General features: G+C 42.4%; 1 protein-coding gene across 1 annotated transcript in view; it reads right to left on the bottom strand.

Annotated features, from left to right (window-relative positions):
• Positions 1-9,804: 9,804 nt before the first annotated feature.
• LOC124712265 (retinol-binding protein pinta-like) overlaps positions 9,805-16,535 on the bottom strand; it is a 65,762-nt gene continuing 59,031 nt past the window's right edge. The window contains exon 6 of the mRNA XM_047242560.1: positions 9,805-9,956. Within this exon, the coding sequence (XP_047098516.1) occupies positions 9,805-9,956 (152 nt within the window). The remainder of the gene's footprint in view (positions 9,957-16,535) is intronic.

Genomic DNA, 16,535 nt, shown 5'->3' with positions numbered 1-16,535 from the left:
TATATAGCTATCAAATTTCATCACACCAAGACATATCTACAGCAAAGAATCAACGTGTCTAAGGAGCACGTGGAGCTACAGACTTTCGCCCTATTCCATCTAAGCTACAAGCCTTGGAAAAGCGACTGCGTGTAATCCACAAACCTTTATGCAGTGGCGAGTCGCGACAAGAGTCTGCAGCGAAGGCACCCTGCCCGATGTGTCAGAATGTGACCTGCGGTGGTGGCTGCACGCGAATCTAATGTATTTAAGGAGACACAACTCTTTCCCTTCTACTGAGATAGTGTGCTGGTGGGCTCTTGACTACATCCACTGAAGAAAAAGAAGTCGGAAAATCAAGAATGAGTTGTGAGACATAAAAGAAAGTTGGTAGGTGTGTTTCTGCATCTGAAAGACGATATACGTTCAGATTTTCATGAGAGTGGCGCCAGTTTCATGAGAGTGGCGCTAGTAGTGCCACTATGAGAGTGCAAATGAGGTTTGTTTCAAATACATGCTGTTACGGTCGTGAGCGTTAGTTACCTTTCAGATTGGACGTAGTGAATTGAAGGCGAGAAAGACCCCGTTATCAGCGCTTCAGGGAGTTTTAACAAGGTCGTATTACAGGGCTATGAGAAGCTGGATATTCCTTGTGCGATACTGCAAAAAAACTTGACAGGAATGTAGCCACCGTACATTATTGATGGCATCGGTGGTAACGGTCGCAAGAAGACTTGGTGTACGGCTCTGAAGCATCAGCAATTTGAGCAGCAGGTGGCACCAAAGTGACATAACGAACTGTTACAAATCGGTTACTTCAAGGGCAGCTACGAGTTAGACGCCCTGTAAGGTACATTCCACTGACCCCAAACCACTGCCACTTGTCACTTCAGTGGTGTTAAGCGAGGGTGGATTCGAGGGCAGAGTGGAGGTCTATGTTGGTTATAAGGAGGCCAATTAAGGGCGTGTAAAGAACCTGTCTTCGTGTTAGACACACAGGACCTACACATGGTGTTATGGTGGGGGTACGATTGTCTATGACAGCAGGAGCACTGCCGTGGTTATCCCACACACTCTGGCTGCAAAATTGTACATCAGTCTGGTGCTTCGACATGTTGTGCTGCCATTGATGACCAACATTCGTGGGCGTGTTTTCCAACAGGATAGTGCTCTCCGACATACTGCTGTTGCAGCCCAACATGCTTTATAGTGTCGACATGTTGCTTTAATCTGCTTAATCACCAGGTATGTCTCATTAAAGCACTTTTTTTGAGTCATCAGTTTTCTGAGTGGTTTGGTACACCCCGCCACGAATTTCTCCTTTGTGTTAATCTCTTAATCTCAGAGTTGCACTTGCAACCTACGTCCTCAGTTATTTCCTGGATGTATTCGAATCTCTGTCTTCCTCTACAGTTTTTGCCCTCTACATCTCCCTCTAGTACCATGTAAGTCATTCCCCTATGTGTTAAAAATTCCCCAATCATCCAGTCCCTTCTCCTCGTGTTTTCCATATATTCCTTTACTCTCGGACTCTGCACAGAACCTCCTCATTCCTTCCCTTATCAGTCCACGTAATTTTCAACATTCGTCTGTATGGACACGGGACATCATTAGACGACAACTCCAGGTTCATCCGCAAGCAGTGTTAACTGTCCCTCCACTGACCGAGCAACTGAAACAGCCATGGAAACCCATTCCACATACTAACATCCGGCACATGTACAGGACAACGCCAACACGTTCCCATACTTGCAATGAACATTATGACGGCTACGCCGTTTATTAATGTAGCAGTGTTTCACATTTGTAATGGCTCATCTCACGCTTACGTTAAGTTCTGTTACTTAGACAAATGTATTCCCGAAATTTTATTACTCTGTGTTATTTATTTTTTGATGCTGTGATGTTTTCCGTCAGTGTATTACGTCCACTAGATGGTGTTGAGCTGTGCAGGAGATAGCAGTTCAGTTTTTAGTTCTGACATATGCTGTACAAGTTGAGTATTTTGTTCCGTTTTCAATGGCTATGATTCGATTTGTAAATAAGTGTAAGCATGTTTCATTCTAAAATGTTGTTACAACGCGTATGGTATCAATACGTTCGCGTGTTTTATGGCTCTGGGATGGTTGGTTATGTTAACTACCTAAGAAATAGTTACCGTGCATTTCACACCGAAAATTTTGTAGTGAATTTTACAAGCATAGTACTTCAATTTTTTTTTCAGAACCACAGCATAAGTGTACACCACCAGGAGGATGAATGTGCATATGTTGTTTATTTCAGTTTGGAAGCAGAATGTATTTGTGTGTTACTGTTTATTTCCAGTTTAAGTGAAATTTTACTCTTAGTCGTTTGGGTTGAAGTACAAGTCTGTTTCCTGTATTTTTCATGTTTCCAGTCGTTTTAACTTAGGTACGCAGACTGTGATGGCAGTGCTGTCACAACTGCATAGCAGGACTGGGAATCAGAGCTTCCGAACTATATTTCCCATTATGTCATCGATCTGGTAGTATGAATGTGCTGTCTTCCGAACCTTCCGGATGCGGCAGAGGTACGTGATGAATCGGCTTTTAGCGGGCTACCGCTAACGGGGTGGTGGCGAGCTTCTCGACTGGTCTGGCTATCATGGAATTCGCATCTGTGGAACGGGAGATCTCCCAGGTCAAGTATTTGTTCAAATAAATAGGCAGTTGTTCTTCTTAGACAGTATACATTCTGGACTTTAACTTAGGGGAATGAGGTGGCGGATGGGATAGGAACAAGGGGGACCCTTCCCTCCTCCAGTTTGATCTTAAATAAAGACAGAATTTTTCCCAGTACACAGTAACAGTTTATACTTTAACTTACGATGCAGTATGACATGACGTGCTTATCAAACAAAAACAGCTGTTTAGGCAAGGTTAACTTAGGATGGAATTACATAGTGAACCGACTGCTATAAATAGCCCTACAGGGCGTTACAGACAGGTCACTCCCCTCTGTTCTCGCACCTCGGATCCTGACGTCATAGTAAAGCTATTGTTTCTGGTGTCAGTATGCCCTGGTCGCCATTTTCGACCGCCATAGTGACTTCCAGGTCAGCCAACCTGGATTCTGACGTTCATAGAGCCCGTCCCAGTATTTGAAGTCTTGGATTCTGACGTCGTAGAACCTGCGCCGGGGGGGGGGGGGGGGGGGGGGGTTGGGGGGGGGCGTTGGTAAATGCGGGACCTGCGACGAACCTGTGGCGTCGCACTAGTCGGCTTTTCTGCCGCACTTCCCGAACACTCGGCTCCATGCAGGACCCAAGGCCCTGCGTTAATATGTAATTGAAAAGGCGCCTACTAAATCTCTTAACTCTGAATCTATCGACAGTTTGGATGCATTTGAACGTCAAGAGTTATTAAACCTTGTTGAGATGACTGTTGACACTTGTAAGATCTGCAGTCTCTTCTGCTGTGATGTACGCGCCGTAGCCTGTCTTTATCGTGGGTCTCGGTCCGTGCCAGTATTCCGGATCCGCCAGCATGAAAATGTGATATTTTGCGTCTTTGAAGTTCTCGCCAATCTATACTATGGCATTAGCCCTACTTACACAGGAGTGTGGGAAACACCGCCATTTTACACACCTCTGGCAGAGAGGAGTAGTGGGGAAATGCCATGAAGTTATCAGTGTCGTCATTGGTGTCGTCCTCGGTGTCGTCGTCGCTGTCGCCTTGGTGTCGCCATTGGTTTGTCATTGATGTCGTCACTAGTGTCATCAGTGTCGTTAATAGTGACGTCATCGGTGTCGTCACCGGTAACGCTCTCTGTGCCTGAACCGTCCTTACATATATTCCCTTCTCCGCCTAGCTATTTTTCAGGAAATGTCTGATCCAGGTGTCACGACCCCTCAATCAATAGCGAGGCGGAGCTCTTCATGTTCGAATCGTATCCGTTGACGAATAACAGATGGGTAGCACATCTCTCTCATAAACCCTGTGTACGCAGGTGCATGTATGTGAGGAGGAAAAAGAAACTGGCGTAGTGCGTAATCATTCACTATGGCTGCCCACATACTGAGCGAAGTGGCGTAGGGGTTAGAACGCTGGACTCAAACCTGCGTCCGGCCATCCTGATCTAGGCTTCCCGTGGTTTACCTAGCCAACGGCCTCGCCGCAGTGGTAACACCGGTTCCCGCCAAATCACCGAAGTTAAGCGCTGTCAGGTTGGGCTAGCACTTGGATGGGTCTGCCGAGCGCTGTTTGCAAGCGGGGTGCTCTCAGCGAACTGAGGAGCTACTTGATTGAGAAGTAGCGGCTCCGGTCTCGGAAACTTACATGCGGCCGGGAGAGCGGTGTGCTGACCACATGCCCCTCCATATCCGCATCCAGTGACGTCTGTGGGCTGAGGAATACACGGCTTCCAGTCAGTACCTCAAGGCCTTCATGGCCAGTGCGGGAGGAGTGGTTTACCTAAAACGCTCCTTGAAGATGCCGAAACGGTTCCTTTGGCAGCGCACGGCCGATTTCTTAGCCATCCTAGAAATAATCCGTGCTTGTGCTCCGTCTCTAATAACCTTGATGTCTACGTATTTATTTTCCAACATAGTCACCATGGGAACGAGAAGGTTTCTTCCAATGAGACACTGTTACTGTAGAATGTTGGTCTTTGTTGACGGAGCCAAAACTTCACCTCTGCTTGCAGCGCTTCATCAGTATCAAAGTGAAGTCCTCGAAGATTTTCTTTAACTTTTGGAAACAGATTAAAATCGTATGGGGCCATGTCGGGACTGTAGGGAGGATGATTGATGCCAGTGAACCCAAAGCATCGGATTGTTGCAGATATCTCAACGCTCGTGTGTCGTCTGGCGTTGTCATGCTGAAGGACAAACTCTTCGAATTCGAAAGTCGATTACAGTACGCTGTTTCTCATGCACCGATATGTTTACGTTACACACATCCATGTTACACGCTACAGTTCTGAGCCCACTAACAGCTGAAGGCTGGAAATATGTAGACGTGAAGAATAAAGATGTGCTACACTAATAAAATTTGTGTTATTTGCAAAGCTATAAGAGTTTTCACCACGCTCTCGCACTTCAGCTTATACGAGTTAACACGGACTGCAGTCTAATATAGTACTGACATTGCACAAGGATTGCTCTGTCAGTATACAGTACGGTATGTAAATTGGATTAGATGAGTTATTATCTCAATCTCTACACCTAAGTGCTTGTCGCGATTACCTGCCCCCAAAGTCTTAGCAACAGACTGGCACATGCATTCCACTAACAGAGCAATCTGAACAAATCCCGCTTATAATATTCGACTCAGTCGTTTCAGGGCCATGGTTCCTTACCTCAACTTACCCTACTCCATAATCCCTGAAAGTTTGTATCATCATCACGAAATAACCCTGTCTACTGAAGAGTCTCATTACCTATTGGAAATATACGTACATGAATTAGACAGTGGCACTGGTGATAAATGTCCCTTCCGTAGCTGAGTGATCTGCGAGTATTATAGCTATGCAGAGGACAAAGAGATAAATGTTGCGTTTCAGCTGCAAGAAGTAAGTTCGGCTGCAGCTACAGTATGCGAGTGGCAGATAAGTATTGTATAAGTACTGTATTACGATGGTCATTCTTATGGGCAATTAACCGTGTTAATTCAACCAAGGCTTCATGCGTTAAGAATGGTTTTCAGAGCAGCAGCAATAAAGCGGAAATTTATGTACGACAGATGGATACTCTTGTTGATTTTGCGCTCATTCTTCTCCTTCTGCATCTACGTACATACATATTCCGCAAACCAGCGTATGATGCATGCGGTGGGCACCTTGTACTGCTACTGGTAATTTCCTTTCCTGTTCCACTCGCAGAAATGTGAGACTGCGCCTCTAACCGCGCGGCCACTGACCGCAGCTACTGCCCTGACGTGAAGACGCTGGCACAAGAGAATAATTCATGGGAGGCTGCAAGAGATGACTGGTGACTCAAGGAGAAAGACTACAGAAGATGTGTTCTCAGGTCATTTGCACATATGGGCTATGTTCTTGTGGAACACATACCAACATAAAAAAAACAAAATTTCATTTATAGTGCCACAATATGTGTGCACGAAATGTGGAGTAAGCTGCTGGCCTGCCGTAGTCATGGTCTGACAGGTCGCTGACACAGCTCATCGTGACCACTCATGCGTTACAGTAGTGAATGTCACTAATTGAAGTAATGGAGACTCTCAAATCAAATATTTACACGTGTAAATTGATCTACAGAATACATGATGTGTGCAGAAAGCCAGCAAACATGCATCAGCAATACACAAATTCAGTCTACATGGCAAGTGTCAGTGTTATATCCGCTTCACACACGTACACGCACGTATGCACACACACACACACACACACACACACACACACACACACACACAAAGATATCTATCAAATTCCATGCCTGAAACACGACTGTAGACTGACAAATGACCCCTTGTAATTTCCTAGTGTACATGATTACAAAACACATGTGGCTGGAAAATAATATCCTAAGGACGTAGGTCACATTCCAGTTTTACGTCTTGTAAGACGTGTATATTTCTATTGTCTATTGTCAAACCACAATTTATGAAAGATGTTTATATTTTGTTAATAGGATTAAATAGGAATAATTAATATTTATCATGTTGGAAATAATTGTGGTAGCAGGGAATGTCTGCACCAAAGTATTGTTGGCAAGAGAGACCACAAACAGATATAATTTTAAAAAAGGGCGGTAGAGACCGCGTATGGATACATTTTAAGAAAAGAGCGGGAAAGACCGCGCATTGATACATTTTGTAATGGTAGCAGGGATTGTCTGCACCAGAAAGCATTGTTGGCAGGAGAGACCGCACTTAAGCGTTCGTAGGAAGACAGTAGTAAGCGAGATGTGAAGCGAGTCGGTAGCAGGTCTGAAGCGAGAGATTGAGAGGAGCGGTGTGCCTACCAGCCACCAACTATGATTTACAAGAGATTATAAACGGATGTACAGAGACATCAGCTAACTATTATCGTAAGAGGAACTAATATTATTGAAGTATTTTGTTTGCGAAACTCAAGAGTACTGAAGGTATGTTTGTGCAATGCTAGTTGTAAGATTATTGTAAAACATAAGTCCCATTTGAACGTTTGTAAAATCATTTCATTACCAACAGTAAATATTTGAAGCGTTTTCAAAATATAATTAATTTTTGCTTGCAGTGTTGCATTACTGATTATAATCCATCTCAAAAACCATCAACATAAAACTTTGCAAAAATTTTATTGTTGTCAGGAAAAAGTGTAACTATGAATTACGTAACTTCAGTCAAATTAATTAAAGAATAACGTCAGCTTTGCTATTAAAGAATAACGTCAGCTTTGGTAATAAATACAGCCACTTATTATGACAGCCCACCAGCAGCTAATAGAGTATAGTAAACCAGAGTAAGTATATTCATGTCGCAGTTCGATGTAGCAGTCAGATGGCGATCCAGTAACAGTAAAAAAGATAAGGAACAGTTTTGGGTTATTGCAGATAACGACTGAGGGCCACGACGACGACACATTCTATGTTTCGTCGAAATAATCAGAAAATAACTTTTAATAAGCAGTATTTAAATTTGTATGCGAAGATTGAGAAAGAGAATTAATTTCAAAGGGAAGATTTCATTTGTTATTATTAGAAATCCAAAGGGAAGGTTACATAGGTTATTGTAAATTGGAAGGTTGCGCAGCAAAAGAGATATAGAGGAGACGGTTATTGCGTAATAACAAAAGAGGTATAGAGGAGACGGGAAGGTTTCAATCTAAGTGAAACAAACCTAACCAAGCACCATTTTAGGGAGTACAAGCTAACAAGATACTCAAAATATCCATCTCAAGGGTCTCCATATTTTTTTCACGTCTGAAACGTCCATCAGCCAGCGACACACAATGTATATATCAAGTGCAATGTAATGTCGTGTGGCTAGAGCCACACGTCGGGTAGGCCGGTCGCCTGGTGGAAGTCTTTTGAGTTGACGCCGATTCGGCGTCTTGCGTGTCGAAGGGGATGACGTGATGATGATGAGGACAACACAACACCCAGTTCCTGAACGGAGAAAATCTCCGACCCAGCCGGGAATCGAACCCGGGTTCCTTGGCATGACAGTCCTTTGCGCTGACCACCTTTCTATTGTTCTCATTTTTTCGAAGTTGTTCGTTGCATTTGTTCGGTGCGGATGTCCCATGACACCCGTTCAAGTTCAGTGATGAGCCGTTCACTCAGTTTTTTATTACAGAGGGCAGCTAACTCTGTGACCGAACACGCTGAGCTACTGTGCCGGCGAGTGTTGCAATGCCACCTCCACACCAAAAATATTTGTCAAAATACGCAAAGGCGTTGGAATTTGGATCTGAGGCTATGTTATTAGTGGTAGAAACCATAAACGGTGACCCTCTTACAATTTACAAGTTATTCAATGGTGCATTACCTCCCCAAGCACCAGTTTGAGGGGGAAGAAGAGAATGCTTCATGTTCTACAACATAAAAATATAACTGATGATATTGACAGGCTAGTATTGCTTTTTATTCCAATTTCAACTACATCTACTTGGGTTTATGTACAGAGGCTGCGCTATCTATCTATCGCCGGTGTGGTGCTAAGTTTCTCTAAAACATTTACTGACTGTATTTCCATAATCAACCACTGAATATGCCAAACTCTAACCGTAATGCGCCACAGTATGAGATATGAAACACACAAAATAGCCAAAGGCAAACGAACTGACCAAGCTCCATTTTACGTATTTAGATGAGAAATGTAATGAAATGCCACATACTTCACCATGTTACTGCAGAGCTTTAACAAATTGTCCCCATACTTCGACTTGTCATGGCAGAATAGTAATAAATTATGGCTACTGATGACTTTTTTCACCTGTCGCAACCTGAGACGTCTTCAAAACAGTTGAGAAGTGATATAATGGTTATTAATGTTTGCAATAAATCTTTTTACAGACGTGGTTTCTGAATTTGAAGAACAAGGTATTTACTTGTTGTGAACTGTATGATAATTCCATGACAATGGACGTGATTCTACACTATGAAATGAATACTACCCTGGTTATCTGCTTTTGCAGAAATATTTCGCTCTCAATGGGACTTAAGATTTTGCATGTGGCTCAACTTCAAGTGTCTGTCAGCTGCCTCTCTCGACTTATCACAGATGAGCACACGTGGAGTGCGAAGCAACAGGTGTGTTGCTCCTCCGAACGGTTAAAGCGCGTGGGGTAGCCGCTTGGTTCGGGCTACCCCCATGGGAGGTTGGAGTCCACCTTCGGGAATGTGTGTGTGTTGTCCTTAGCGTAAGCCAGTTTAAGATTACGAAGTGTGTAAGCCTAGGGACCGATGACCTTACCAGTTTGGCCTCATAGGAACTTACCACCACAAAACGGTTAAGGAAGCACGGTGGTTTGCTGCATCACAACGCTGCACAGGGTATAGTTGTCAGTAAAGGAAGCCCACCAATACCTGTGAAAACCGGAACTTGGCAGCCTAAAAGCAGGTGAGACCACCTGGCCATACAAGCGACTCCGTCATTAGGAGAGACACCGTCGATCACCTTCGTCAGTTTTCGCCAAACAACATGAGGTGCATTCGTCCTCCTCTTGTACAGTGCCGAATGAAATTAAAATGGATCGCCTACTATGTGCCATGGTATGGCGATCTGGTGAGTGATGTACTGTCAGAATTTAAAAACAGAGTAATTTTATTCTCAAATTCATTGGCAGTATTTTACAGTAGGTGCACATGATAGCAGTGCCACTAAGAATGGCCTTTGACAATAGGCAGGTATAAAATGGTGCTCAGTCCACGGAGAGCTGCCGGAAGGAACCCTCCACGCCGAACAGGTCGGTGTGCGTCTTTGGTTTTCCGGGCCTCTTCGACTCGTCCACACCGTACTTCTCGTCCTCCTTGAAGAACGCCGCATTCCTCTCAATGCGCTCTTTCCACGCATCTGCGAACAGAGTGACAACGTAAAACACATCTCTTGTGAACAATAAAGGTTAAGGGAATCAGGAATGTCTGGTGTGACAAATCTCTGCATACAAAAGGCAATATCCTGACTGACTGACCCATCATCGCCAAGCCCAGACCGCTAAGGATACAAACTTAAAATTCGAAGAATGTGGATGTTATACTGTAGGCGTCGTTTAAAATAATTTTTCGAAAAAAGGGATTTCTATTTTTTTTATTTGAAATGCCGATATAAAGGCAGTTTTGAAGGTAGACCTATGAAAACTAGTATTTGATTTCTCAGTCAGAAAATAAAAGATACTTGTTTCAGCATTTTTGGAAATTCAACCGCTAATGGAGTAAAATAGTGGATGAAAGTTTTTTTTGAAACTAAATAACTTGTAAAGAACTGATAAAAGATTTTTAAGGCTACATCAGGTATTTTAACTTCTCGGTTAGAAATTTAAAATAAGTACGTGTTTCACTGTTTCTTCAAATTCAACCCCTAAGAGAGTGCAAAAGGGAATTAAAATTTTTAAGAAAATATTTTGTTACGTCCAAAAACTGTTATAGCTACATTTTATGAATATCGCTATTTCGCTTTTCGGTTAAATATAAACTTGCTTGGAAGTATCTCCACATGAACGCAAAAGGCATGATTAACAAAAACTCCAGATACCAGAATCGCTTTTTGGTCAAAAGTACATTCGGAAAAGTCCACACTTCTATGGCCTTCATTGGCGCGAAAAGCTTAGACGATTTTGCAGTTTGTGAGCAATATAAAAATTTGATTAAATAAAAATAGAAACAAAAAAATCTCTGCAGGCCGTTTAGTCTACTGGAGTGAAGCAGCGGGCACTAAGCTAGTCTTCAGATATTTTGCAAGCTACTGTTCGTACAGTACTCTGTAGTGGTAGTGTTGTGTGGTATGCTGTGGATTGCTGGTTTCGTATCTATCATTTCTGGGAAGTTCTTGAAATATTTTATGTTTGTAATGTTTATATATCTGCAAGATTCAATGATTGTATAAGTACTAGCATGCTGGAATGTTCGATGTTTGTTTAAAGTAGCTGCACTTCCCGTCCAAGATGTAATTTCTGTTCTGGCTGTACGTTGGTCTCAGTGATAAACTTGCTTCCAGTATCATACTTCATTCACAAACCTGCCTTCGGATTTGGATTTGACTGAAGCTTCACGCTGTGGTTTCTGCACTCATATTATTGGAACACTTGAGCGTAATTAAATCCTTTTCCCTTTTTCCAGGCTTACACACTACTTAAACTAACTTATGCTAAGAACAACACACGCACCCATGTCCGAGGGAGGATTCGAACCTCCGGCGGGAGGGGCCGCGCAGTCTGTGACGTGACGCCTCAAACCGCGCGGCCACTCCGCGCAGCCCAGGTCTATTCCTTTTCTTAATATATGTGTATAAAGGTGCAATTTACCCACATTAATATATATATATATATATATATATATATATATATATATATATGTAGTCTTATACAGTTCTTTTCACCTAGAAATCTAAGATAGATCGGATTGTAACGAACGTGAACTGTTGAAAATTGTCCAGACACCTGTTAGTAGACATTGATGTGGACTGTGTCCACCCGAAGCCTTTACGACGGACTGAACGCTGCTGGTGCAATTTTGAGTGACATGTCTGAATGTATATGAAGGAATGGCGCTTAAGTTCTTCCTCAAGACCGTAAACCAAAAGAGCTACTGGTATTGGACACTGTGGACTGGAGTGCAGTCGGTGTCCTACCTCATCCGAAAAGGGTTAAAAAGGGGTGAGGTCGGGGCACAGGGCAGGCCATTCCATTTCAGGAATGTTTTTCTCCACATATACTGGTTTATGACAGGACGCATCTCACATTGGTCATCGTCTCTGTACTGTTCTTCAAGTGTACACAATACACAAGACAGAAAACGTATTCCTATCCTTCTACATTTAGTATTTTGTTAAGTCAATAAGGGTACATGCTGCAACCACGGGAGACATCCCTATACTGTGACAGAAACTCCTCTTTCTCTAGTGTATTATATTCTGTATAATGCTATAACCTCTAGTGACATTTACGTACATTGTGATAATAACTGAAGCTCCATTTCCAAACCGCTGTAAAAATGGAGCTCTGTTCGGACTGACAACAAATTTGAACGGAATGTTATCGAAGAAAGGGGAAACGTAATGGGATGGATGACTATGGTGTGAGTAGCACATTAAAGCAACACATTAAACCAACAATAATGTGTCATGTGCATAACCACTTATGTTTGGCATTCACAGTTGTGGCACTATTAGTTAACTAGGTCATGCAAAACGGCAAGGCTGTACCACATCGGATGGGAAAAATTGGTTCTTCATTGTTCTGAGATAAAAAAAACACATAAAAACTGACGTGAAAGTAGTGCAAGACATGTTCAATGTGCTGTCCACCGTTTTCTGCCACAAGTTGAAATCAAGAAACAGGATTTCCACAACAGATCTAAGTGTCTCCGGGGTCATGTTCGAAATACGTTGCCCAATGCGCGCCTGCAGTTCAGCTGCGTTTGTAATCGGAGCACTAAACACAGCGTATTTTGGATATCGCCACAGTCAGAAGTCACACGGATTAAGATCAGGTGACCTGAACTGACAGTCTGTGGGGAAATCAAGGCCGTTGATTCTAGCACTTTCAAAATGCCCCTGCAGCAGCTGGTTCACTGGCATTGTAATGTGGGGAGGAGTGCCATATTGCATAAAAATGATCCTTCCCACACACACATGCTACTGAAATGACGTTGGTGCGCAAAAGAGTCTCATAGCGTTTACCAGTGGCGATAACAGGATCCACAGGACACATCTCCTGGGAAAATAAGGTCCTGCAATAAACGATGCCGTTGACACGCAATACGGCTCACAATCAGTCCAGCGGTCTACGACCTAAGCTCTATTCTACGTAATTGGCTAATATGGGGAAAAGGAATTCTCCGTTCCTTAACTGTAGGTAATAAAGGAGAATAGCCCACCACATATAACTTGACTGCTATCAGATCTGACTTGGGTGTCAGACGAAAATACACAGGCATTATCAGCTGTTAAAAATTTTAGAATACACTGAAATTCAGTAGCATCGACTGCGCTGCTCAGTTCTTGTTGTGTACATGGAGGTTAATTTCAATGCGATGAAACATCTGCATTTTCAACGCTTTATTTCATTATATCCTGCACATCGTCTTCGGAAACAGTTTTAGTTATCGTCTTATGTTACGTTATTTTGTGCCAGTTCTTTTTCATCGACAGCTCATCTGTCATAAGATAATTAGAATAATTATTTCCGCTTTTCATTTCAGGATTGATGTTCAGTCTTCCTCATATTTAATGTACAGAGATACAAGAGTACAGGCTGATGTGAATAACTTGGAAACATCAAGCTTTGTGGACAAAACACAACGAAGAAAATTTATGTTAGAGCTAGAAAACTGTATGACCTACAAACTGAAATCCAAGTTAACCCCTGATATCAGCGCTTGTTTTATTTGTGTTCGTGTTATAGTTGTTACGTTTGCTTCCATAGTCTTTTAACCAAATGCATCAGCACCAAAGTAGGTCTTTTATCTTTGTGTCTACGCTACAGTTTTACGGGTATGTTCATAATTCTAATGCTCAAACAACGTTTAGACGCATTCCAACTTCTCACACTGCGAAGCACATTTTCCTCAGCTAATTCTAAGTGCACGTCGGAGCGAAAAGAAACGACCTGACTGGTTTAGTATCTGACTGGGCTCGTCAGAGGACGCTGCCACATCTTCAACCATCCTCCTACATATTGTGTAATATTTCTGGCTTAGTCAGCCATCATATTAGGCTCCAGGAAGCTGTTTCCAGAGCAGTGGAGATGCAAGAAGTATATAGATGACGAAATGTGGTGTGAGGTACCTGTGACATGTTAGATTCGGTACCATTCCCTTGAGAAAGACCGCCTGCATAATGCTACTGCTCTGTGATTGGCTGCTGTGTTCGGAGCAAGAGCGCCAAAACGTTAAAGTATAGTTATTATTATTAGTTAAACAAATCATTAGAATGACTTCACTTTTTAATATAAATGTCTCTCAACAGCTGAGTATCAATCAGTCATTTTAGAATTATTAAAAATAATTTAAATCAAAAACAAAAGACTGACGAAATTGCAGACGAAGCACTTAGGAAGCGTTCGGGTCACGCCTTTTCTGGTATGGCGCACATAGTGTTTCGGGCTGTTCGTTACTCGGGATTAGGCAGTCGAGAAGAACAGACATGTATGTCGTAGTAAGTGCTTCCAATTTTTAATTAAGTTCCTGTTCATCACTCTGGATTAGGCAGTCGAGATGTACAGTCATGTTGTCTGTTGCAGGATGTGTTTGCCGGTATTCAGTAATAAGAGATTCACTCCGGTAGTCATGAGGCACAGACACGTGCTACAAATAATGTAAAGATACATTTTCGTAAACATTGTGTTTGATCATGTACTTTGCTGTATCAGAAGGTGTTGTGTTATGATCATGTAGTCTTCTCGTATGGCTATATTAAAATACGCGAGTGGCATCCCAAAGAAGTGATACATTATTTCAGAACAGAACCTCGCTAAAAGTCAGTTTCAGCCTCAAGATACAGAACCTACGACCTGCGTGCTGTTTTCTGCTCTTGGGACATCAGCGTGAAGACAGCAGGTTAGTGAACTATAACGGAACCTTCGTATTCCACACAGTGCAGTGGAAACAACTAGGCGCCTCACGTGTACTGCATGCACAGAACAAATGAGCTCAGTGACACGTCATCTGCAGTAATGCAGAGGAGGTAAAGGAGGATGATTGTTATTAACACCAACAGTCTATTCATTCGTCCTTTCTTGCCGTAATTGTTTTACTATATATGTGCCAGTAGGAAACAGGGCAGTTGGAAGGGAGAAACCATTAAATGTGCTGCTGAGAAAGAACAACTTGCAAGAATGAGAAACCATTAGCTTCAAGGGGGTTACGGGCCACTTTCTACTACACTGAACCCTCTAAATGAAAATAACATGCGTGTTCGATTTTAAATGAAATTCCATAGTTTTGTGTAAACTCTATTACTTCGTTACTATTGCAGGTAATTATAGGCAACACCACTAGTGAGCGGAAGACACTCAACAGTAGCCTATCTCAAGGTACAATCCTAGCTCTGTTACTATTTACCTTGTATACTGCAAATATGCCAGCCGGTCAGTTCAGAAAGTTTGATTCATTTCAGGAATAACTAATATGAGTGTTGTATGATGACTGGTTCTTGTTCAGTGACTTTTTAAAATCATCTACGGTTAATAGCTGTAGTTAGGGAAGGCACTTCAGGTAAGGGAGCAAAGGCTGAGCTACATGTTATGCAGACTTTCAGTAAAGTCCACTGTGTGACTACAACGCCTGTAACTGGGATAATATTAATTCAATCGAATCATTAGTAATGTTCGGCTCTTACCGCTCTTTAGCCAGATATCAAGGAAACGTATTCTCTTCCATTTAAACTGCAATAGGACAAGAACCAGTGATAAATATACGTTCAAGGGAGATTTCTGTTGCGTTCCACATACTTAGAATCAATGTATGTTTAATATCATTTTGCACTTCATCAATAAAGTTCCGTAGGTTAATTAAAATATATAACTTTTTAAATTCCAATTCGTAATTTGCAATAGGTATCATTCATATGATTTACAAAGTAGAATTCCGTTTCGTCGTCTTTCAATAATTCATTTAATTTCATGTTGCTGGAAATTTGATGTTCAATTGTTGTACGCTGATAACTTGTTACTTTAAAACAACGTGTCTGTTTACGGAGTGGCGACCGCTGTAATGAAATGTGACTCAAAACAATGCAGAGGAAGACATTGAGAAAACTCCCGTTTTTATGAACTATTCTCTATCCTCGTGTATGTAATGGCAATAAAACAGCCTTATCCATTTCAATGCTGCGGTTGGTAGGACATGTTCTGAGGCATCAAGGGATCACCAATTTAGTATTGGAGGGCAGCGTGGAGGGTAAAAATCGTAGAGGGAGACCAAGATATGAATACACTAAGCAGATTCAGAAGGATGTAGGTTGCAGTAGGTACTGGGAGATGAAGAAGCTTGCACAGGATAGAGTAGCATGGAGAGTTGCATCAAACCAGTCTCAGGACTGAAGACCACAACAACAACAACATCCATTTCAATAGAAGAAACATAACAAAAAATGGTTCAAATGGCTCTGAGCACTATGGGGCTTAACATATTTTGTCATCAGTCCCCTAGAACTTAGAACTACTTAAACCTGACTAACCTAAGGACATCACACAACACCCAGTCATCACGAGGCAGAGAAAATCCCTGACCCCGCCGGAATCGAACCCGGGAGAAACATAACAGAGAGTTGTCTAATGGAAATAGAAACTTTGACGCCGCATAGGTACATTAGCTATTGTGGAAAGTAGGTAGGTAAGTTGCAAACTCATTGGAGGAAGGAGGAAGGGCGCTTATTACTATCTACGTCAGCCCAGATGGATTCAGTATCACAGGGATCAGGTGATCTCACGGCCCA

The sequence above is a fragment of the Schistocerca piceifrons genome, chromosome 8 (assembly GCF_021461385.2).
Source record: "Schistocerca piceifrons isolate TAMUIC-IGC-003096 chromosome 8, iqSchPice1.1, whole genome shotgun sequence".
NCBI classification, from domain to species: domain Eukaryota; kingdom Metazoa; phylum Arthropoda; class Insecta; order Orthoptera; family Acrididae; genus Schistocerca; species Schistocerca piceifrons.
Note: the sequence above shows the minus strand (reverse complement) of the source record. Positions and strands in the feature narration are given on the sequence as shown.